The sequence below is a fragment of the Sorex araneus genome, chromosome 5 (assembly GCF_027595985.1).
Source record: "Sorex araneus isolate mSorAra2 chromosome 5, mSorAra2.pri, whole genome shotgun sequence".
Lineage (NCBI taxonomy): Eukaryota > Metazoa > Chordata > Mammalia > Eulipotyphla > Soricidae > Sorex > Sorex araneus.
Window position 1 is genome coordinate 28691380 of NC_073306.1, and position 25267 is coordinate 28716646.

The window sequence follows — 25267 nt, forward strand, 5'->3', positions numbered from 1 at the left end:
AATCAGTTTGCATGCGGCCGACCCAGGTTGAATTCTTCCTCCCTTCTTGGAGAGCCCGGCAAGCTACCTAGAGGATCCTGCCCGCACAGCAGAACCTGGCAAGCTACCTGTGGTGTATTTGATATGCCAAAAACAGTAACAAGTCTCACAATGGAGATGTTACTGGTGCCCGCTCGAGCAAATCAATGAGCAACCGGATAACAGTGACAGTGACAGTGATAATCATTTTGTATGGACACAATAAGGCATACATTAAGTTTGTAGGGTGGCTCTCCTGGGGACATCTCGATATAAATCTCAGACTACAGTGCTCAGGCCAGATTAGTCCTTCCTAACTAGCAGGGTCCTAATCCAGTTGCTACTCTTTGGATCATGATAGAATTTGTCCATGACGAAGCTCTTAACATAATTAAGTATTATGACTCTTGGCCTGGTCCGTTTTTTGATGCAGGGTAGCTCCCAGCTTGCCCTGGGTCCATCCAGTCCCTCGTCGGAACCCTGCTTTTGGAGTGCTAGAAATTAAGGGCAACTGAGGTTTAAGTCAAGAAAACATGTCCAGGAGTGAATATTATTCAGAGTCAATTATCTCGCAAGTTACAAAAGCATAGCATTAACTGTCTCCCTGGGTCTATACAAAAAGGACATTGCTCTGAAGTGAACTATGCAAAAGGACATCAGGAGAAAAGAAAAGCAATATTTCACTTACAAATATAAATCAGAGTCTGATTTGGGGATAAAGGTGATTGACCGGTTGGGGAAGCAGAGCACAGAGAAGAGGTTAACGATAAACACACAAGAATGAAGTGCCTCGGGAGCACTGTGATGAGTGTAACCCAATAAACCTAAGCTCCCTGCGGCCAGGGAGAAATGAACAATCAGTGTTATCCTACACTTAGGAAGCCAGTTAGAGCTGAAACGTGATTACTTAACACCACTCAGTGTTGTTTTTGTGTTGCCCTGGATGCTATTCAGGCATCCAGGGCCTCATATATGTAAAGCACAACTGAGCTACATCTCCAGCAGATAAGGTTTTTTTTTTTTCTGTCGTTTTTTAATAAAGCCACTTTTTTTTCAGTATTTCATCAATTTTATGTGATGTTGATTGTAGTTTTCAAAATAACCCTTTAAAAATTGTTTTTGGGGCTACACCTACCAGTGCTCTGTGGTGACTCCTGGTGGTCCCTCCTGGTGGATTTAAGGGACCATGCAGTGCTGGGGATCAACTAGGCCTATATCTGAAATTATTGGGCTGGAGTGATAGCACAGCGGGTAGGGCGCTTGCCTTGCACGCGGCCGACCCGGGTTCGAATCCCAGCATCCCATATGGTCCCCTGAGCACGGCCAGGGGTGATTCCTGAGTGCAGAGCCAGGAGTAACCCCTGTGCATCACCAGGTGTGACCCAAAAAGCAAAAAAAAAAAAAAAATTAAAAAAAAAAGAAATTATTGTTTTTCTTCCTTGTTCTGTTAATACATTTAAACTTTATGACTGATGTTCAAGTGATACAATAACTGCATCCCTGTAAAAAGGAGGAAATACATAAAACTAGTTTATGAACACTGGATACGAATAGTTGTCTATATTTTGTGGGGGGATGGGTAACTCTGGTGCTCAGAGACTGTTCCTGGCTCTGTTCTCAGGGATCATAGGGATGCTGGGATGGATCTGAAGTTGGCCACACACAAGGCAAGTGACTTCCCCCTGTATTATCTCTAGTCCTCACTAGTTTGTTTTTTGTTTCCATTGCATTTATAAAGATACTGAAAAGAAAATTTCATCTTCAATTTTACAACATAAAAATGAAATTCATGGGGCTGGAGCAATAGCACAGCAGGTAGGGCATTTGCCTTGCATGTAGCTAACCAGGTTGGATTCCCAGCATCCCATATGGTTTCCTGAGTACCGCCAGGGGTAATTCCTGAGTACAGAGCCAGGAGTAACCCCTGTGCATCGCTGGGTGTGACCCCCCCTAAAAAAAATTCATCCTCAATTCTCCACTAGCTCTCTTGCCCACATAACACAATTCCTGACCCATTTCCTCAGAGCCAGTTCAAAACTGAAAAAAAAATTAAAAATAAATTAATTTTAAAAATAGGAAAAACAAAACAGAACATTTCTGTGAAGACAGTGAACAGGGATGCAGGGGATGAGGTTTGGAGAGGGTGACACTATGGTCCATCTTAGTTACACCTGGTGGAGAGTTACTAAACTAAAAGGGCTGATGGCCTCAAGATGACACAATCTAACTGAAACAGACTAGAGAGGGGAGAGCCCTCAGAAACTTTAAAGAACATAGCCCAGACTGAAAAGATAGTACAGGGCTAGAGCGATAGTAAGTGGGTAGCATGCAGCCGACCCGGGTTCGATTCTCAGCATCCTATATGGTCCCCTGAGCACCGCCAGGAGTAATTCCTGAGTGCAGAGCCATGAGTAACCCAGAGCATTGCCAGAAGTGACCAAAACCAAAAAACAAAATAATAATATCTTCTAGGGAGTGACTACTCCAATCATCCAAACTTTCCCAGGTGAAACAAGGAGGTGAATTTCACAGAACTGACAACTTTGAGGATAGTGAAGGTCACACAGAAAGTTTCTTCCATCAAAGAGGCACAAGAGAGGAATAAAGCCTAGCACTGCGGGGTGTGGCCAGAAAAAAAAGAAAGAATAGAAGGAAACAGCTCCAGGGCTTCAGGAATGGAGGGTAATATTGGGGGTGGGGCGAGCAGATACACAAGAAACAGCACTGAAGAGGTTCAGGAGGACCCAGGCAAGAGGACCCTGGAGGCAGTTGAAGGGAGCAAAGATGAGGTGTTCCACTGGCGAGTCTCTGGAGGCTGGATTAGAGGAGCAGTGCGCCATGATAAAGCAATTCTGGTGGCTTCATGGACTGAGGTGGTGGGTGCAATGGTCTTCCAGTAGTCATCACAGGTCATAGGGAGCTAAATGGCCCCAGACCCAGAAGGCTCCTTCCATAGGAAGGACCTCTCCAAGAGGTGGAAAAAGATCTGTGTGCCTTCTGTGGTAAATTGTTAGCAAACAGGGAGGCTGGATTTGTCTTTTGTAACGAGTTCATCCTTGGGTAGCTGGGTATTTTTGTAAGACCAGCTTTTGAGGCTAATGAAGTTTCTTTGCTCTTTGTGAAAAAAATCCCCTGGAGCGGCCTCCATGGCCTCGCCTGGGAAACCATGACCATAAAGGTCACACCTGGATCCCAACTGGGCCTCTGGTCCAAAGAGGAAGTGGGAGACTCACCCAGCAGTAGTGGAATTATTGGTCCTCTTGCTGAAGGAGCTCTGTGAAGAGCTGACTTAGAGGCCAAAGAGAGTGGAGGGCTCTTGCTTTGCATGCAGCTGACCCAGATTCAATCCCGGGCAGTCCATATGGTCCCCTGAGCACTGCCAGGACTGACTCCTGAGTGCAGAGTCAGGAGCAACCTCTGAGTATCACCGGATGTGCCCCAACGCCCCCTCCGCCACCAAAGAGCTTATTTGGAAGCTGGAGAGGTAGTATAGCAAATAGTGTGCTTGCTGTACATGTGGCCAACCCAGCGTCCCATATAGTCTGCCAAACACCACCAGGAGTAATTTCTGAGTAACCCCTGAGCATTGCCAGGTATGAGAAAAAAATGCTGACTTGTGGGGCTGGAGTGATAGCACAGCGGGTAGGGCGTTTGCCTTGCACGTGGCCGACCCGGGTTCGATTCCCAGCATCCCATATGGTCCCCTGAGCACAGTCAGGGGTGATTCCTGAGTGCAGAGCCAGGAGTGACCCCTGTGCATCATCGGGTGTGACCCAAAAAAAAGAAAAACAACAACAACAACAACAAAAATGCTGACTTGAGATTCTATTGGCCATGGGGAGAAAAGCTAGAAGGCTGGGTGGTTCAATGGGTCTCCCATCTTCTCTTATCCCACTCTGGCACTGGGGGCATTGGGGGTTATTGTGACAAGTGGTGGGGGTCACACACATGCCTGGCTGTTGTGTTTGCACGTTTTTTGGGTTGTTTTTGGACCACACCCACTTCTGCCAGGGACCACTTCTTACAGGGCTTGGGAAACCATATGCAGTGCTGGGGGTAGAATTTGGGTTGGCTGCATGCAAGGCCAATGCATTAGCCTGAACTGTCTCTCCAGCCCCTCCTCTTAGGTTTTAATCAGCACTTGGAAGCCTGCTGCATATATTGGATTTTCCGAAATGAGAACAGGGAATGCTAAATTGTCATGAAGTTTCTTGGAATTGACTTTGAGATAATACATAAGTGAAGATAGATTTTTTTCGGGGGTAGGGGGAGAGGGGTGTGCCAAACTGGCAGTGCTCAGGACTTACACCTGACTCTGACCTCAAGGGTCACTCCTGGTAGTGCTTGGGAGACCATATGAGATACCTGAATTTGAACCAATGTAAGGCAAGTGCCCTAGTCCCACTCTAGCTCTCCAGCTCAATAAAGCTTGGGAAGGAGACCAGAGCAATAACACCGCAGCTAGGGTGCTTGCCTTGAACACAGCCAATCCAGGTTCAACCCCCAGTACTCCATAGGGTTCTTCAAGCCCACCAAGAGTGACCCCCTAAGTGCAAAACCAGAAGTAAGCCTTTAGCACTGCCAAGTGTAGTCTCAAAACCAAAAATGTTTTTTAAAACAGGCATGCAAGAGAAGGTATCTTCAGTCCTAGGACTGTATTGCCTCACATATTTCCCAATGTGGAATAAGGGTTAGGAGCTACTAGGTGTAGAGGAATGTCTGCCTAGTACTAACCAGTATTTCCGAGTAGATGGCTTTATAGGGAGAATGGAAGGTTTTTTTTAAGGGGATGTTGATAAGAATTAAAAATATAGTTTGAGGGGCCAGAGTGATAGTATAGCAGGTAGGGCACTTGCCTTACATGTGGCTGACTAAAGTTTGATCCTCAGCATTCCCTGAGCACTGCCAGGAATAATTTCTGAGTGCAGAGCCGGGAGTAATACCTGAGCATCATAGGGTGGGTGACTCAAAAACAAAAACAAAAAACAATGGTACATTTTGAGAAATTTGACAGTCAGAGACTATGATCCTCAAAGTTCTGTTTCTTACATGGAAAGTTAGAGGGTCCTTTAAGAAGAATTAAATCGAGGCAGCTATGAGTACTTGTCCTGGTAATCCATCAGCCCAGACTCTCGGGTTGAAATAGAGAAATTGCAAAGGGTAAGTTTCAGATGCTGAGAAGTAAAAGGCATATATATATATATTTTCCCCTTTATTTATTTATTTTAATTTATTTTTCAATTGTGTCACTGTGAGAACAGTTTCAGGGCTTTTAGGATAGAGTCTTAGTCATACTATGCTCGAACTCTCATCCCTTCACCAGTGCAGTTCCACCACCAAAAACCCCAGCATACCCCCCTCCCACTTCCCCTCTGCCTCTATGGCAGATGATTTTCACTTTACTCTTTCCTTACTTTTATTACATTCAATTTTCGACAGGAAACTCACTATCATTATTTGGAGTTTTTTCTCCAACAGTCAGACCTGTTGGAATGGCATCATTAGATTGTATGTTTTCTATTGTTGGTAACAAAGAGCATATGATGTTGCATGGTCGCGAAAGCAGTCACCCAGTTTGAAATTCTGGTATTAAGTTCAGAGATATTTCTGCCAGCAGCCGCTGCATTCCGAGGTTGGTTTCTGTGGCGCTGGGATCATGGCTATTCAGGAGTGGAGGAGCTGTTCATGGGTGACCCCTTGGGGTCTCATTTGGGCAGGAGGCAGGGCCGGTTCTGCCCCCTGCCCCCCGCCCCATCTCGAGACTCCCCATGCGTCCCAACATTACAAGCTCCTACCTCTCTGTCCAATTGGTTCTGAATGGTGGCAGTCGCCATGCTGTTCGGGGGGAAAAGGCCAAGGGACAGAAACCCTTCCCCTCCAGGGGCTGCACGGGGCCGTAGCTTAGTTCAGAGTGTAGCTTAGTTCAGAGTCCAGGAGTATATCTGCCAGAAGCCACTGCATTCTAAGATTGGTTTCTGTGCCTCTGGGATAATGGACGCGCAGGGGTGGTGGAGCCACTCCTGAGCATATTTATTGTATATAAGGAAAGGTCGAGAAAAGGCATATATCTTGAGAAGGTAAAGAAGCCCAAGTTTGTTTGACTCTTACTCTGGCCAAGAGATTTGACCCAGATTGGGGAAGGGTGTTCTGTGACAACCAGGAATGAATGTGAGAACTTAAAAATCTTTCCACTGAGGGGCTGGAGCCATAGCACAGCAGGTAGGGCATTTGCCTTGCACGTGGCCGATCCGGGTTCAATTCCCAACATCCCATATGGTCCTCTGAGCACCGCCAGGAGTAATTCCTGAGCAGAGCCAGGAGTAACCCCTGTGCATTGCCGGGTGTGACCCAAAAAAGCAAAAACAAAAAAATCTTTCCACTGATAGATCAGAGATTATGTAAAAGGTTTAGTATTGGAAATTATGCATAATCCCCACAGTGCCACAGGATGGTGAGGGGTACAGAATAGAAATTAAGGGGCTGAAGGTACAGCAGGTAGGGCATTTGCCTTGCACATGGCTGACCCAGGTTTGGTTCCCAGCATCCCATCTGGTGCCCCAGCTCAGCCAGGAGTAATTCCTGAGTGCATGAGCCAGGAGTAACCCCTGTGCATCGCTGAATGTGACCCAAAAAGAAATAAAAAAAAGAAAGAAATTAAGAACAGAATAGGAAAGCCCCATACCTTACCTACCATATCCCCTGTCAGCTCATGGTTCCATATTCTCAATGTCACTCACATGAGTGGGGACTGGTGTTTAGCCAGGGGTCCTCTTAATGCAGTGTAAGTATGGGTGCAAAGTCAGGACTTGAGGAACAGTTGTCCCCAACATGCCCGGACATGTTGAGTGCCAGGTGTCAGGGTAGGAGCCTGGTTGTGGGGTGAAGGAGGACCAGCGTGCGGAGAAACCCCTTTGGGAGCAGTTGATCACAGCTCACTTTATTGCCAAATGCACACATTTTTATAGAGGGTTTTGGCTTACAGGAGGTCCAATCACACAGAGCTTAATTAATACTGTTGGTCTATCACTTTTTTCTTTCTGCTTTGTCCCTGGTCCAATGCCTTTCAAGGCTATATGTTGGGGTTAGAATGACTTGCTTAAGACATACATGATGGTTTCTGCATTTCAGGTATACATGACTAGGGGGTCAAGTGAGGCTCCAGGCTGGACACATGATGCAGGGACCCTATTTTGCTAACTTTGCCCAGTTACTCCCTCTTGCAAGGTCTCACTTCAGGGGTGTTTTGCACGGTTGGGTTTTCCCTGCTCCAGTGCCTGTTGCCTTGCTCCTCAAGGTTCTTAATTAAAGGACAATGATCTCCCCTATGTCTCTTTTTGTAATGCTTGGGGCAGGTGTCCCAGGAGGGTTCTTCCTGTTAGGGCACCCCTGCACCCAGCCTCTGAGTTTCAATGCATTAGGCATCTGTGCTCATCAGATTAACTTCTTGGAAGGTCTCTTTTAGAAGGTTGCCAACAGTGGGCCCTGCTTTTCTTCTTTTTCCCGCTTTTCCTTTTCCCTGATTTTGTCATCCTGGTCATGGTTATAAAAGCCATTAGTGGCTATTGCTAATAATTCATCTAATGAGGGATTGATTATATGGCCCTCTGGAACTTATGGCATATGTCAGGGGCTACTGGGAAATACACTTATCCCTCAATATAATACATCCCTGTAACTCATTAAGAACAATGTAAGTGTATTTACCCTGGGTTCTTTTTGTCTTTTTAGAAAGGTGGTAGGATTTTCACTGGGTTCCTGGCTATGGCTTAGAGTAACTGAGTGACTTAGTCTTACTAACCAGAGGTCTTTTTGGGGATAAAAGGGAGGATGGGGCCTGGAGCGATAATACAGCAGGTAGGATGTTTGCCTTGCACACGGCCGGCCTGGGTTCGATTACCAGCATCCCATAAGGTCCCCTGAGCACTGCCAGGAGTAATTCCTCATTGCATGAGCCAGGAGTAACCCCTGTACATCACCAGAGTAAGAGAGAGAAAGAGAGAGCAAGAGAGGGGCTAGAGAGATAGTACAGTGGGTACTTGCCTTGCTTACTTGGGTTGATCCCTGGCATCCCCTATGGTTGCTTGAGCACAACCAGGAGTAATTCCTGTGCGCAGAACCAGGAACAACCAGTAAGCATCACTGGGTGTGGCCAAAAACCAACAACAATGTAAAAGAAAGATTCCAGTTAGGGATCCAGAAAGATAGCACAAAGGTCAAGGTGCTTGCCTTGTCACTTGTCACTTGTCATCCCCTTGATCTTTGATTTGCTCAAGCGGGCGCCAGTAACATCTCCATTTGTCCCTGTCAAGTACTAGTGTAGCCCAATGGTATCTGCTCACTCCAGGACTCCAGGAACACAAACCGTTCATTCAGGGTTTTGATGAAGAAGTCTGACCATCTCGTAGGTGGGTGGCCACGCGATCTTTTTGTCAAAGATCCAGTTGGTAACAGCTCTAGTCCAGCGGTCGTCTCTAAATTGCATTATGTGTCCAGCCCATCTGATTTTCGACACCTTGGCAAACGAGACAGCATCCCTGATTCTTGACCATTGACGGAGGTTGGAACTCCGGATTCCTTCTCTCACTTGAGTAAAATGTGATATTCCAAGCATAGCTCTTTTGATTCCTCTTTGGAATACCCGATTAGCGTTCTAGTCCTATTTTTGTAGGGCAGAGGTCTCTGAAGCATATGTTAGTACAGGAAGAATGGTGGAGTCAAAAAGATGTGCCCGGAGCATGAGGTTCTTTGTCCTCCTAACAACTCTTTGATGTTCTTGAAGGCGTTCCACGCCACTCTCTTCCTCCTGCGCAGTTCTGGCGCCAAGTTGTTCCTCATGTTGAGTTCTCGACCCAGGTACACATAGCTGCTGCATTCAGAGATGTTCATTTTGTTGAGAGCAAATGGGATGTCAGGGACAAATTCATTTTTCATGAACATTGTCTTGGTGGGATTCAGCTGCAGTCAGACCTTTCCACACTCATGGTTGAAGTCAGCCAGCATTCGTGCCACTTGGCTAATGTTTGGTGTTATTTGAACAATGTCAACAGCGAAGCTTGATGCTGACTGTCTATCTTCTCTCCCATTCCTTCCCATTCCAGTCGTCGCATGACATTCTTGAGGGTGGCACTGAAGAGTTTCGGTGAAATGGTTAACACCCTGCTGAACCCCTCTCTTTACGTCGATGATCACTTCCTTGTAGAATGGTGAGATCCTGGTGGTGAATCTGTAATACAGCTCGAGGAGGATCCTGATGTAGGTGCTTGCCTTACATGTGGCAAATTCAGTCTCAGTCCTTGGCACTACCTAAAGTGACACCTGAATACCTCCAAGTGTGATCCAAAAATATTAAATAAAATTTCTAGTTTAAGGAAAAAATGAACTCTCTTGGTTAGTAGATGGCCAAATGTTTTACTTTCTTTTTCTGCCTGAAGTATGCCCAGAGGAAAGGAAGGTGGTCTGGGAATGAGAAATAGCTTGTCCAAGGGAATCTGGGACCCGGGTGAAGTTGCCATTTTAGTAGCCTTCCAATTCAATGATCTCACATCCCATCTACTAACTCATATGATGTAATATGAGTATGTGAACAGAGAAACATGAGAACCTGGTGGGACCCCAGTGGAACTTTCTGAAATCTACATCCATGGAAAAAAATCAAGTTTAGCAGTCAGCAGTGGTTGAGTACCAGTATGTTTTTTTGTTGTTGTTGTTTCGTTGTTTGGGGTGCCAGGGATTGAACTCAGGTCAGCAGCATGCAAGGCAAATGCCCCACCCATTGTACATCGCCTTGGCCCCTTTAATTTTTAAAAATGTATTAAAAATGAATTTCTTATAAATGTGTAAAACTTTTATCACTGATAGTCAGCAATTTGAAGATGTGACTTGGGGTTTGATGAAAAAATGGTGTATTCTGGGGTCCAGGAGATAGCTCAAAGGCTGCATATGCAGGAAGTCTGGCTCAATCTCCAGCATCGAATGATCCCCGAAGTACTGCTGGAACCAATGACCAAGCACAGAACTGGTCAAGCCCTTGAGATCTCCCCTCACCAAAAGAAAAATTACTTTGTTTGAGGGTCTGTTGAATTCCTAGAAACAGTATATACTTTTCCAAGTCACTACTGTTGGAAATATTTTTTTATCTTACCTGCCCTGTCTCCTACTACCTCCTATCTGTTTGCTATTTTTTTCTTTTTTCTTTTCTTTTTTGCTTTTTGGGTCACACCCAGCGATGCACAGGGGTTACTCCTGACTCTGCACTTAGGAATTGCTCAGGGGATGCTGGGAATTGAACCTGGGTCGGCCTCATGCAAGGCAAACGCCCTACCTGCTGTGCTATCGCTCCAGTCCCGCTACTTTTTTCTCAAGTGTTGTTTCAATTATTTGGTTTTTTTGGGCCACACTGGCAATGCCTAGGGCTTACTCTTGGAGCCCTCAGTTTGAGCCCACTTATAAATGAGGTTTCTTCCCCCCCACCTCCCCCCCCCCCCGCATCCACAACAGCACTAGTTTCGTCTTTTTTGTTGTATGCCTTTCTCACTTGTATGAGGTGATATTTTGTTTTTGTACCACACCAAGTGGTGCCCAGGGCTTCCTCCATACTCAGGATCATTCCTGGTGGGACTCGGGACTATGATGTGATGCTGAGGATTTGACCCCAGTCAGGTGAATGTAAGTCAAGTGGTTTAACCTCTGTACCATCTCTCCAACTCCACCGTTTTGATCTGCTTTTCCGATAAGCAATAAAGAGAACTTTTCCACATACTTATTGACCTTAATCTTTTAAATCTTGTTTTGAGCCATACTCAGTGGTGCTCAGGATTTATTCTTGGTTCTGTGCTCAGGGGTCACTCCTGGTTGGCTCTGAGGACCATGTGGGGTGCCAGAAATAGAACCCAGGTCAGCAAGTGCTTTACCTACTATCTCTCCACCCCATACCCCATTTATTTTGTGAGTGCTTTGTATATAGTCCATTGTTAGATATATAGTATTTTCTCTTACTCAGAAGGGTGTGTTTATTCTACTCATTTCTTTCTCAGTGCAGACACCCTTTAGTTTAATGTAGCCCCACTGAATCACTGAAGATACCTCTGAAGTCAGGATCATGAAGAGTTCGGGGGCTGGAGAGATATACAGTGGGTAGTGCACTTCTCTTGCATGCAGCCAACAACGTTCAATCCCCCAGCATCCTATATGGTATTCTGTGCATTGCCAGGAGTAATTCCTGAGTGCAGAACCAGAAGTAACTCCTGAGTCCAAAAACAAAAATAGAGTTCTGCCTATTTTCCTTATGTCATGTTATGGGTTTGTGTTTAATATTGAGGTCCCTGATACATTTTCAATGAACATGTAGTTGTGTGAGATAGGAGTCCGGATTTCTATTTTTTGCTTGTGGCTAACCAGTTTCCCTAGCACCCTTGCTGAAAAGGCTTTTCTTCCTCCATTTCAAGCACCTAGCTCCTTGGGCAAAGATTAGTCTATTCCAGTACCATAGTTTTGATTACTATAGCTTTATAACATGACTTAAATTCAGAGAGAAGCCTTCAATCTTTTCTTACAACTACTTTGGCTTTTTGGGAGAATTTTATTATTTCATATAATTAATTGTTCAGGGGTTATGCCAAACGGTGTGTGGACTATATGGTGCCAGGAATTGAATCCAAGCATCCCACATGCAAAACACGCTAGCCTATTCTCTCCATCTCTATCCCATATAAATTTTACTATTGGTCCACACATCTTTGATATATGTCATGAGAACTTGAAATGTTCATGGGCACATGTGGAACTGGGGAGTGAACCAGATTCAGGAACAAACAAGGAATGAGTCTTAATCCCTGTACTGTCTCCTTGGCTTACTCTTGGCTTGATGCTCAGGCAAGTCTATGTGGTGCTAGGGACCAAACATGGGTCAGCTGCATGTGAAGCAAGTATACATGTGCTGCTTGTCTGCTATATTGTCATCTTGTCCTTTGAAAAAAAAATTTTTTTTGGTTTTAGGGCCATACCCAGCTGTGTTCAGGTGGAATCATATGGGGTATCAGGGATCAAACCTGTGTTGAATGCGTACAAGGCAAACACCTTACCAGTTGTACTATCTTTCCAGCTCCTTAAAAAGTTTTAAGCTAGCATAATCCTGATAGCTCTTACTGTGCACAATACTCAGCACCTTGACCTGGGCACATTGCATCCAGATGCCTGTCTAACAACTACAAAAAGGAGTGTGACCCCTGCACGGAACACAAAAGATGTGCGGAACACTGTGGTTAGAAGTGTGACCCCTATTGAGCACCATAGCGGCCTCTGCAGAAAACCACAACCTTTGTGCTTTATTGAAGTATAATCCCTGGCAAGCACAACTAAAGGGAAGTTCAACTCTCAGCACGCACCATAGCAAAGTGGTGAGCACCAGGGCTAGGAGTTTATGTACAACCTCCAGCCATCTCAACACCAACAAGGGAAGGGCAAAGGGAATAAAAAAATGCACATGGAAACCAGTTTGGGGGACATACCTGTAGCGCTTAAGAGGTTAGCTCAGACTGTTCTCAGCACCATGTGGTGCCAGGAATCAAACCTGGATTTCCTGTATGCAAAACCCTGAGAAACATACCCTGGCCAACTAGACATTTATGAAACCAGACATTTTTGTATGAATGTTAATTGTTGTAAATGTTTAAATGTGATAATGACAGAGTAAACACAAGTTTAAGTCTTTAGCTAAGTTCAAGTCCTTATACTAAGAAAAATATACTTGGGGATGGAGCAATAATGCAGTGGGTAAGGTACTTGCCTTGCTCATGGCCAACCTAGGCTTATTCTGGGCATCCCATATGCGACTCCAAGTACTGCCAGGACTGAGTCCTGAGTGTGGAGCCAAGAGTAACCCTTGAGCATCGCTGGGCATGCCCCCCAACCCCTCCCCCAAAAAAAAACTAAAAGAAAAAAACATACTCAAGGGTCAGAGTTATGGCTCAACTGGTAGAGCACATGCCTTACATGTACCAAAGTCCTGTAGGTTTGATTCCCCCATAGCACTTGGCTTCCCATGCTACCATTCAAGAATAGTTAAAAATATAAAAAGTAGGGGGCTGGGGCCATAGCACAGCAGGTAGGGCGTTTGCCTTGCACGCGGCCTACCTGGGTTCAATCCCCGGCATCCCATATGGTCCCCCAAGCACTGCCAGGAGTAATTCCTGAGTGCAAAGCCAGGAGTAACCCCTGAGCATCGCTGGGTGTGACCCTAAAAGAAAAAAAAAAAATATATATATATATAAAGTAGATTTTTCTAAACATTAGTTTGAAAATTTCAAATTGTTGGGGCCGGAGCAATAGCACAGCGGGTAGGGCATTTGCCTTGCATGCCGCCGACCTGGGTTCGATCCCCGGCATCCCATATGGTCCTCCAAGCACCGCCAGGAGTAATTCCTGAGTGCAAAGCCAGGAGTAACCCCTGAGCATCACTGGGTGTGACCCAAAAAGCAAAAAATAAAATAAAATAAATTAAAAAAAAAAAAGAAAAATTCAAATTGTTCTGGGTTTAATTCCTAGGACAAAAGGAAAAAAAAAAGAAAACTGGAGGCAGGTCTGCACAACAATGGAATTTATTATGTTGAGATCACTACTAATTACACAGGAGTTACTTTATTACCAAATCCATGAGGTCCACATGAACTTTTTCAAGTAAGAAACAAATGGCATGTTCAAAACTATAAGGAAATATCCTGATACCCAGGTGAAGACTGGGTGAGTCTGCACATTTACTGCACATTTATTTCAGGTTGTTGAAGAGTTTGTGGGCCACCTAGAGGGGAAAGAAAGAAAAAGTCAACAAAAAGCACTTCACAACCTTCATGACCTGAAACAGTAAATGCCTCTTCTCTCATTATTCTTTCTCAAACACCTATACCTTAAGCTCCTTACTCCTTAGTTTCCTGAATACTACTTTCTACCTGAAACTTTCCCACTCCCCTCCAAATTTTATTACCCCATACAAGTCTCTCCAAGGACTGGAGAGTGCAACTGATTGAGTACATGCTACTCGTGAGGTGGCCAGGGTTTCATCTCTGGTACCACATGGTCCCCTGAGCACCATCAGGAACAGACACTGAGCACAGATTGGTAGTAGTTTCCAAGCATTGCCGGATATGGTTCCCAAACCAAAAAAAGACCCTTTCTGTTTTCCTCACAGACACCTAGATGCCTCATATTTCTCAAGGGTGTATGGAGGGTCATACGTGGCAGTACACAAATAACTTATCTGGTGCTGAGGATTTAAACTGAAGTAGGTCACATATAAGGCAAGTGTTTTATCTCCTGTACTATTTATTTCTTTTCTTTTTGCTTTTTGGGGTCACATCTGGCAATGATTTGGAGTCACACCTGGTTCTGCACTCAGGAATTACTCCTGGCAGTGCTCAGGGACCATATGGGATGCCCGGGATCAAACCCAGGTCGCCCACATGGAAGGCAAACACCCTACCCATTGTACTGTCGCTCTGGTCCTTCTCCTGTACTATTTCTCTGGTCCCCAGTACTTGGGGGATCATTTGGTACAAGAGATAAAAGTTCCATTCCTCATGCAAAGTATGTGTTCCAGCCCTTTAAGCCACTTCCCTAATCCCTAACGTAACTTATAGTTGTGATAAATGCAGTAAGAAAAGTAAGGGTGGGGAAACCAACAGAGATCATTCTGAGGTTTCATCCAAAGAACTCACCATTTACTTATTAGCCTACATTGGCTTAACTCAGTAAATAGTAGGACTGTACCTGTCACATTCCCAGGTTTCCCCCCCAGTGCTGCGGGTCTACCACAGGGCTTCATCCATATCAGGCATTCAGCCTATTGGTTATACCCTCATTGTATAGGTGATACAATGCCTTGCCTTGCATGCAGACTCTTATCTTTTTTTTTTTTTTTTATAATTTATTTATTTTTAATTAGAGAATCACCGTGAGGGTACAGTTACAGATTTATACACTTTTGTGCTTATATTTCCCTCATACAAAGTTCGGGAACCCATCCCTTCACCAGTGCCCATTCTCCACCACCCGTAAACCCGGCGTCCCTCCCACCCTCCCCAATCCCATCTCCCCCCCACCGCACCCTGCCACTGTGGCAGGGCATTCCCTTCTGTTCTCTCTCTCTAATTAGCTGTTGTGGTTTGCAATAAAGGTGTTGAGTGGCCGCTGTGTTCAGTCTCTAGCCCTCATTCAGCCCGCAACTCCTTTCCCCCACATGGCCTTCAACTACAATGTAGTTGGTGATCGCTTCTCTGAGTTGCCCTTTCCCCGGAACGTGAGGCCAGCCGCGAAGCCATGGGGTCAACCTCCTGGTACTTATTTCTACGGTTCTTGGGTATTAGTCTCCCACTCTGATATTCTATAGACCATAGATGAGTGCAGTCTTTCTATGTCTGTCTCTCTCTTTCTGACTCATTTCACTCAGCATGAAACTTTTCATGCCCATCCACTTAACTACAAAATTCTTGACTTCCTTTTTTCTAACAGCTGCATAGTATTCCATTGTATAGATGTACCAAAGTTTCCTCAACCAGTCATCCGTTTTGGGGCATTCGGGTTTTTTCCAGATTCTGGCTATTGTAAACAGTGCTGCATGCAGACTCTTTAGTTAAGTAGATTCTGGTTTGATCCTCGAACTACATACAGTCCCCCCCCCACCAGCACTATTATTACTGAACAGACCCAGGAATAGCACCTCAGCAAAAATAAGCATGGCCCAAATACCCAAAGTCCCCCTCCCTCAAAATACAACACCCCCAACAAAAACAAAAACTCCTCCACACTTCCAGTTCATAACCCCAGTATTTGGCTCATAAAAGTATTCAAACAGGGGGCTGGAGCGATAGCACCGTGGGTTGGGCTTTCCCCTTGCAGGCAGCCAACCTGAGTTCAATTCCCAGCATCCCATATGGTCCCATGAGCACCGCCAGGAGTAATTCCTGAGTACATAGCCAGGAGTAACCCCTGTGCATCTCGAGGTGTGACCCAAAAAGCAGAAAAAAAAAAAAAGTGTTCCAACAGGCTGAGAGATGGCTCAATTGGCTAGAGTGCATACTCTACATGTAGGACAACTTGATCCCCAGCATTGTGTGACCCTGAGCCCCAAATTAACAGTGGCCCCAGAGTACCTCTGGTGTGGCCCCCAAACCAAACCAAAGTAATTAGAATTAACCATTTTAAATTTTGAGAGGAAGAAAAGGTTGGGCTACACCCAGGGGTGCTCAGAGCCTATGCCGGGCACTGTGCTTAGACCATATAATGGCACCAGGATCAGAACCAGAGTTCACTGAATTCAAGGCAAGCACCTTAATAACTGTTCTGTATTTCTGAACCACTACTTTAACCAGATTTTTGGGGGGCTATGTGTGTGCAAGAGCAGTCTGTTCAGGCCAGACTTGGTGGTGCTAAAGGTTTATTCTTGTCCCTGCACTCGAAACTACTTGTGTCAGGCTTGGCAGACCTTACGGAATGCTGGGGACTAAAGAAGTATCAGCCCTGTGCAAGGTAAGCACTCTACCTGCTGTAGTACCTCTCTGGTCCCATAATACATGCCTTTCGCGAATGAAGGCCTGTGTTTGATTCTAGGGATGTGTGCACAGGCACACTATATCTAGGCACACGCTCCAAAAAAAGCAAGTGACCTTCTTGTAATACTTACTTTATCGGGGTGATCTGGAATCAGACCCAGAGGGTCTCCAAGGTGTGCCTATATTGCTCAATCCACTTTTGTTAATTTCCCTTTTCTTTGTTTTTTAACCATAACTGGAAGGGCTCAAGGTTTATTCCTGGCTCTGCATGCAGGAATTACTCCTAGCAGGGACTGGTGGACCATATGGCATGCCGGGAATCAAATCTGGGTCAGCAGTGTGCAAGGCAAATGCCTTACCCACTGTACTATCCCACTCCTCACTTCTGTTCCCTTTTGGGGCCACACCCATTTGTCTCAGGGCTTACTCCTCCCTCTGTGCTCAAGGATCACTTGTGGTGGGTGGTCGGAGAACCATACAGAGAACTGGAGATTGAATCCATGTCAGCCACATTTAAGACATGAAATTACATATTTAAATACCTAATTTTGTTCCCTTTGTTGTTTTTTTAGACACACCTCATGGTGTTCGGGATTAAACCCTAGCTAGCTATATGCAAGGCAGCAGCTTATCTGCTATTATTCTCTGGCCTTGATTTATTTTCATTGCCAAATAACATTCCATTAAATGGATAGCCACACTTGGAGGGGGTAGGTGAATATTGGGCCATACCCTAGGTTACTCAGGGGTTACTCATGCCTCTGAACTCAGTAATTACTAATGGTGGTGCCTGGGGGACCATATGGGATCCCGGAGATTAAACCTGGGTCAGTGGCACGGCAAGGCAAGCACCCTATCAGCTTTTCTATCTCTCTGGCCCCAACATACATTCTATTTATTATTGATAGGCATTTATCAATTTGGGCTATTTTGTTTCTAAGAATGTTTGTAAACACATTTCTGTGTAATTTGTTTTTTATTCTCTTGCATATATACCAAGAAAGTAGAATTGCTAGGCCACAGTAAAACTATGTTTATCATTTTAAAAAACTGCCAGACTATTTCATAAAGCTGCATCAATTTACATTCCCTCCAGGAGCATGTTTTCAACTTCCTGCACACACTTGCCATCAGTTTTCCTTTTGAGTCATACATGGTGGTGCTTAGGGATCAATGCTGGCATCCTGGCAGAAGGATCTTATAGTGGGTTTGATCTATATTCCCTAACAGCTAATGAAGTTCAAACATAAGCAACCATATCAAATATAACCTAACTGAAATTTAACATAAACACAAGTATAGTTAAAAAATTCGGTGCTACATCCAACAATGCTTGGGTAATCATGTGGTGCTAGAGAACAAATTTAAGGGCTAGAGAGATAACAGCTTCTACTCTTTTTTGACCATACTGTAAAGGTGCTCAGAGCTTAGCCCTGGTGTGGCTCAGGGAACCATATAAAACCACCAAACCCAGGTCAGCATATATAAGGCAAGCACCCTACCTGCTGTACTACAGCTCTGGCCCCCAAATAAGTTTCTTATCTATAAAATAGGGTTAGTTATACCAATCTTCAGTAGAAGTGGTAATATTAGGTTAAGATTTTTCAATATAAAGTTCTAAGCATTATATCTAACATGTTCTGGACCCAGAGTAAATGCTCATCGATGGATCTATCCCTAGGATGAAAAGGTGGTCCTTCCTCGCCAGTGTAAACTTTTCCCTTCCTGATTTCATGCTGACTTACACAGTGGTCCCGTGCATGCAAGAAGTCAAAGAGCTCCTCAGTGCAATCCTCCTCTGTTTGTGACTTGGATGATACACGTTGGTCACACATCTCTAATCGCTCCCGAGCTTTTACACATTTTTCCAGTTGCTCGCACTGCTCTCTCACTTTTGTTAGGGGATCCTGAAAGAGATACACCAATCAAAATCAGTGACTGTAACCATATGCAGTCATCAAACTAAGGTGCTACCCTAAACTGCCATGCAGAAGGCCAGCTGTCAAAACCTCACTGTTACCAGAAATAGAATAGGGTCTCCCACCCATTTCTGATGTTTAGTATGAAAAAATTTCATATTCCTGCTTTTAAATAATGTCAGTATGCACACTAGAAGTTTCAGTCCTATCTAAAACACAAAGTGGTAAAGGAAATCTGGCTAAACTTTAGTAGAACCACAGGAGACCTTACTTGTCAGCATAGTCTTTTTGTACACGCAGTGTCTGTGAATTTCAGTTTTTTGCCTGATAGTCAGGTTTATGTATCACAGCTAATCAGCTACAGAAGCAATGCTAACAAAAGAACCATTCAAAATAGTTCTTTCCAGGAAAAAAGGTAAAGATATGAGTCAATCCTAAGGGAGAGTCACCTATAATTTACTAAAACACTAACAGATGTTCCAGGACTGGAGAAGTCCCAAAATCAAGAAAACAACTTCCCAGCACACACCTCAAACACTGCCACACACGAAGGAAGCATCAAAAAGTTTTTCTACTAGCACTTTCTTGAAGGTGCCTAAATTCCCCAGCGCCCAACCACCACCAGAAGCCACTCTGCCCCCGTGCCCCACACCACAAGGCCTTGCTCAAAATCCACATGCAAAAACAAGTTTTACATGAAACCCAAACTTCCTTTTACTCAGATGATTTCAAACCAGAGACAATTCTTACCACTAATTCCTCCTCCTCTTCCTCCTACAAAAGAAAAACAAAATTAACGTTAGGAGCAATTCCATGTCATATGCACATTCCCTAACACACAGATGTAGTTACTGAGGATAGATATTGATCATGTTTTTAAAACTGAATCTTGGCGCTCACGAGGTAAGCACTTGCCAGGCATAGTTTCTGAGTGCAGAATCAGGAGAAACCCCACACTTTGCTGAGTGTGCCCCTCACCCTCAAAAAACCCTGCAAAACAAAAATTCTGAATTTCATGATGCTTTGACAATTGAGGGGCCTTGCTAACTCTGGAAAAACTTCCCCTCCCAGGGTTGGTCAAGGTCTAGACATAACAAACTTGTCTTGGGACATCTTTCAGGTACAAACTAACTAATCTAAAACTCATTTCACCATTTCCTAAACCGAATACTCTTAGCTCTAGTCAGCCCAGTGCCAAAAAGTCAACTAAATATCCATCCTACCCTTTGAGAGGGTGGGGGAGGGGATGGGGAGTGGTGGTGGAGGGATGGAAAACACACCCAACTGTGCCCAGGACTTAAATCCTGGCGGGCTCAAGGGACCATATGGAGTGCTGGTGATCAAACCCTGGTTGGCTGCGTTCCTTACTCACTGTGCTATCTTTCTAGGCCCCATCCTAAACTTTCTATGCTCTATCTACCCACCCTGCTTGACCCTTACCTTCCCTAAACAGGTTTTCCTGATGCTGACTGGCCCTGATACTATCCCATATGGTTCCAGGTGGTGTGGCTGCTCAGTTCTCTTGAAAACTAAAAGCAACAAATATATTTACTGTCTTATTTGGGGAGGGACCGGGAGAGGTTGGACAAGACCCAGCAAAGCTCAGGGCTTCTTGCTGTATTCAGGGATCACTCATGGTGATCCTTGGGGGGACGATATATTGTATTGGGATTATACACCTGAATTCCACAGCTTTTAAAAGCCACCACATCTCATTAAAATAGGCAATAAGTGCACAATACCTTAAAGTTTATGCAGGCTTTCATATTGTTAATGATCTGATTAAGAGCTCACCAGTAAGGGGCTACCAAGATTTACGAAGATTAAAAAATACTAATTTTCTGGTAAAGATTCAAGCTGTCAAATATTCATTTGGGACCTACAAATCCTAGTAAATCTAAAGTATTACCAAAATTAACCAAGTCTAATTCTTAATCTCAAACCAAGTTAGAAGAAAAACTTTTTCCTAAACTTTGAATTTGAAATATGAAAATGTCAAATCTGGAGCCAGAGCAATAGTACAGTGAGGAATATGCTTGCCTTGAATGCAGTTCATCTGGGTTCAATTCCCAGCATCCCATATGGTACCCTGAGCGCTGCTAGGAGTAATTCTGAGTACTGAGCATCATCAGATAGGGTGTTTGCCTTGCATGTGGCTGACCTGGGTTCGATTCCTGGCATCCCAAATGGTCCCCCGAGCACTGCCAGGAGTAATTTCCGAGTGCAGAGCCAGGAGTAACCCCTGAACGTTGCCTGGTGTGATCCAAAAAGAACACAAAGACAAAATGTCAAGTTTTGGGGCTGGAGCGATAGCACAGCGGGTAGGGCCTTGTACACAGCCGACCCGAGTTCGATTCCCAGCATCCCATACGGTCCCCTGAGTACCGCCAGGGGTAATTCCTGAGTGCAGAGCCAGGAGTAACCCCTGTGCATTGCTGGGTGTGACCCAAAGAGAAAAAAAAAAAAGAGAGAGAAAATGTCAAGTCTCAAGTCTATTTTATTTTAGCCAAACCTTAACTAAAGATGGTTTAATTTGGGCTGGAGCGATAGCACAGCGGGTAGGGCGTTTGCCTTGCACGCGGCCGACCCGGGTTCGAATCCCAGCATCCCATATGGTCCCCTGAGCACGGCCAGGGGTAATTCCTGAGTGCAGAGCCAGGAGTAACCCCTGTGCATCGCCAGGTGTGACCCAAAAAGAAAAGAAAAAAAAAAAAAAAAGATGGTTTAATTTTATGGTTATGGATACTGCCTTTTGACTTTACTCTCAGGGTCACACCTGGAAACAGCAGTGCCCCAAAGTCAGCTATCTCTCTGGCCCCTTGGCACTGTTTTTTAGACACCAGAACCCCAAGTAGACCATCAACATAAGTACTCAAGCTGGAGAGATAGATCAACAAGTTGAGCAGTTTCTATGCAGAATGCTGGAGACCCAGGCTTGATCCTGGAGCACTACCAGAAATAGACCCCAGAGCACAAATTAATAGAGTTGTTTCAGAGCAGCGGCCACCAAAATGAAAACAACCAACCAAACCATAATTACACTGTAATTACACCATAAGTTTATGAGACCACCGACAAGTTTGGAAACATCAGATCCTTATTTGATCCAGGTGTACAAATCTCAAATTTAGTTTCTTTTCTGCCAAGGAGAGTAGAGTTAACAATAAATCCCTAGGGTCAGAGAGATAGTACAGCGGGTAAGAGATATTGCCTTGCAAGCAGCCAACTCTGGTTTGGTCCCTAAGTAGTCACTCCTGACCACTCCTGGGTGGCCCAGCCACTGCTCTACCCCAGCCTCCAATCTCTGGGATTGGGGAGATAGCTCAAAGGGCTGGAGCACATGTTTTGCATACAGAAGCTCCAGGCTTGATCCCAGCACGAGACTTCCCCAGAGCATCAAGTCAGGAGTAGCTTCCAGCACCTCCAGCTGTCACCCTAAAACACAACAAAAATCCCTGTTGGAGAATACCCTAGGTCTCAATCAGAAACACAGCATAATTTGATTTTTTGGGTTTTTTTTTTTTTTTGGCTTTCTGGGTCACACCCGGCGATGCACAGGGGTTACTCCTGGCTCTGCACTCAGGAATTACCCCTGGCAGTGCTCGGGGGACCATATGGGATGCTGGGAATAGAACCCGGGTCAGCTGCATGCAAGGCAAACGCCCTCCCCGCTGTGCTATCGCTACAGTCCCCAACACAGCATAATTTGAATAGTATCTCACACATGTCCACATGTGAGAGAAGGTAAATAAAGGTTTCAGGGAAATAACAGTAGTTATCTCACCAATCATCATATGAACAAAACTCCAACCTTTCTAATCCCATGATATGCTCACCACGAAAGAGAACAAAGTTCATAAAACCAGAGTGAAGGGCAGGGTAGGCCCTGGTCGAAGTTTATATTCATATTTGATTATTTAGGAAATAAACTCTAGGGACCCAGGGATCTACCTCCAGCACCATAAAAACTAAGTTCCATAGGGGTGGTGGTGCTGAGGTGGCTGGGAAGGAAAGGAATCACATTATGCCTCAGGGTTGGAGAGATAACAGAGCTGGAAGGGCAAATGCCTTGCTGGATGCCAAGGTCCTCTCCAGGGACCCAGGACTGAGCACTAGAGTCAGGAGTAAGCACTGAGATTAGTATTAATTGGCTTTTTGGGTCACATCCAGTGATGCTCAGGAATTACTCCTGGTGGTACTTGGGGGACGACAAGATGCCAGGGATTGAACCCAGGTTGGCTAAGTGCAAGGCAAACACCCTACTTGCTGTACCCAGGAGTAAGCACTGAAGTTATTTAGGTATGGCCCAAAAACAAGAAAGAAAATGGGAAAGAAAAAAATCAGTTTCTAGCCTAAGCTGGAAACTGGAACGTAGGGACCAGAGACAGTAGCCTTTGAATATAACCAAGTATGGCCCCCAAATAAAATAAAACCAAAGGCTGGGGAGATGGTTTTCTTGCATACAGAAGAGCATGTTCGTTTTGCATATAGGAAGTCTGAGCACTGCATAGGTGTCCAGAAGCAATTTCTGAGAAAAGAACCTGGAATAGCCTACAGCAATTCAGGGTGTAGCCCAAATACCACCAAGCCCCACCAAAAAAACAAGAAAGGGATTTAGGGACTGCAAAGACAGTACAGTGGGTAGGGGCGACCTAGGTTAATCCCCAGGCATCCCATGTGGTCCCGAGCACCACCAAAAGTAGTTCCTGAGTGCAGAGCCAGGAGCAAGCCCTGAGCCATCACCGGGCATGTTACCCTCCTCACCAAATTTTTTTTGGGGGGTTACACCCAGCGATTCTCAGGGTTACTCCTAGCTCCATACTCAGAAATTACTCCTAGTGGTGCTGGGCGGAAGAGGTATGGGGATGGAACTTGGATGGAACTCTGGTTCGCCATGTACAACGCCCAACCTGCTGTATTATTGCTTGACCTCCAAAAAAAAGATTTAATGGGGGAGAGTGAGTTATGAACATTGGAAACTTGGCTACAATCCCATGGCACCTGCCATTCCCCCAAATATGAATCTATCTTTACTCATACCAACAACTCAAATTGTTTAGAGACAGTATGGGAATGTGGCTCAGAGATAAAGAATATAAGATAAGTGCCTTGTTATGTGTGAGGCCCTGAGTTAAATTCCTGGAACCACATGGTTACCTGAATACTGAGCTGGAAAAAAAAAAATCTAGTCTGGGATTGGAGAGGTGGTCCAAAGACTAGTAAGGTGTTTGCTTTGCATGTGGCTGACGCTGGTCTGATCACCACATATGATGGTCCTGAGAGAGCCAGGAGTACACCCCGAGCACTGTTTAATGTGGCCCCCAAAGAAAACACCCCAAATAAGTCATTTTTTGGGGTTGGAGAGATAGAACAGGGGTTAGGGCTCATGCCTTGTATGTCTGTATAGATTTCAATCCCCAGCACTACCCAGTCTAGGAACACAGTTGTGTGCCTCCCTGGACACCTCAGCACCAGCAAGATGGCCCGGGTGATCCAGGCACTAGTGGGCCCTTGCACTCAAACTCCTCAAAAACAGTCAAGACGGTTCCAAAATTTCATAAGCACCACTTGGGAGACCACTGCAGTCCCCTGCCCACACCTCCGCCCCCGTCAAAAAAAAAAAAAAAAACACGTTTCTATCATCTTATTCACTTATTCTTTACTTATTCTACTTTAACTTGTTTACTTTTTCTCCCCCTGTATCTGCTGCAGTGATGAGCCCTGTTGACAATTCTGGTTTCCCTTCTGCTGAACTTCCTGGGGCTGGCTCTACTTCTTTCTCGTTGCATTTCTGAAAACAAAAACTAGGGAAAATTAGGATAACCTGGACGCCTAAGCCCAGGAAGGCTGCTCTGAGATGCCCTGATAGGCACCGAGAGCCAAGACGGTAGATGGGAAACAGGGAAGCTGTATGCTGGGTGGCGACTGGTGGCTGAACCCGGGGCAGAGGTCAGGTTCTACTACGTGTCCCTGGACACTCTATGGGCTCGTTTCCTTGCCTGTAAAGTGGCAGTAACTGGCCCTCATAGGACCCAACGCTTCTCTCGTGGGCGGGCTAATACACCGGGCACTGTGAGCAGCCCACGACCACCTTTACAGCTGCTTCCGTCGGGGAAACAGCCCCCTCTTCCACCGCGGCATCCCAGCACTCCCGACACGAGCCCCCAAGGCATCTCCTTCACACCACCCCTCGAGGGAAAAGGGAAAGAAACCCTTTTCACAGAAACGTAAGGTCAATGTCCCGAACTCCCGAGGGGACGCCAGGGCGCCGCACGTAAGGGCCAGGGAGCCTCTAGCTGCTTCCCAAACCGGTGACCTAGGACGCAGGACAAGCCACGAGAACCGAGCGCGGGTCACCCTTTCCCCGCGTTTCCGCTCTCGAATACCTAGACCCCGACGAGAATGGGGAAGCGGATTCTTTATCACGGACACTCCGGGAGCGGTGGGGACCAAGCCATCCGCACCCCAACTCGAACGGGGCGCAGGGCCACGAGGGTCCCGGGCGAGCGTGGCTGAAAGGCTGGCTCTCGTGTCGGCCGCCTGGCCTTACCTCCTGGGGGTCTCCGGACCCTGTCAACATCTTGCGCTCATCCTCCAGCCCCATGTCCGGCGTCGGTTCCGAATTCCACGAGCTGCACTAGCGGACACAACCCCACTTCACGAGCAAGAAGGACTCGCAAGGGTCACTCGGCGGATATCCGGCGCTGCGGCCGGAAGTGCGGCAGACTCGTCGTGGTCGAGAACACACGCCCCGATTGGCGTGTACTATCGCGCAGGGGCACACGAGAG

General features: G+C 45.6%; 1 protein-coding gene across 1 annotated transcript; it reads right to left on the reverse strand.

Annotated features, from left to right (window-relative positions):
- Positions 1 to 13597: 13597 nt before the first annotated feature.
- On the reverse strand, positions 13598 to 25188 carry LOC101545363 (cytochrome b-c1 complex subunit 6, mitochondrial). The gene is made up of 4 exons (XM_055138075.1): positions 25029 to 25188; positions 19229 to 19252; positions 18305 to 18466; positions 13598 to 13813 (listed from the first exon to the last, which is right to left on the reverse strand). Exons 1-4 carry the CDS (start codon positions 25080 to 25082, stop codon positions 13781 to 13783), a joined length of 273 nt encoding a protein of 90 aa, XP_054994050.1. The 5' UTR covers positions 25083 to 25188; the 3' UTR covers positions 13598 to 13780.
- Positions 25189 to 25267: the final 79 nt, after the last annotated feature.

Excerpts from the sequence above, each read along its gene's own strand:
- LOC101545363 (XM_055138075.1), bottom strand. The coding sequence starts at position 25,082 with ATGGGGCTGGAGGATGAGCGCAAGATGTTGACAGGGTCCGGAGACCCC. Across the intron at positions 19,253-25,028 it reads GGTCCGGAGACCCCCAGGAG|GAGGAAGAGGAGGAGGAATT; the intron begins GTAAGGCCAGGC and ends TTTCTTTTGTAG. Across the intron at positions 18,467-19,228 it reads AAGAGGAGGAGGAATTAGTG|GATCCCCTAACAAAAGTGAG; the intron begins GTAAGAATTGTC and ends TATCTCTTTCAG.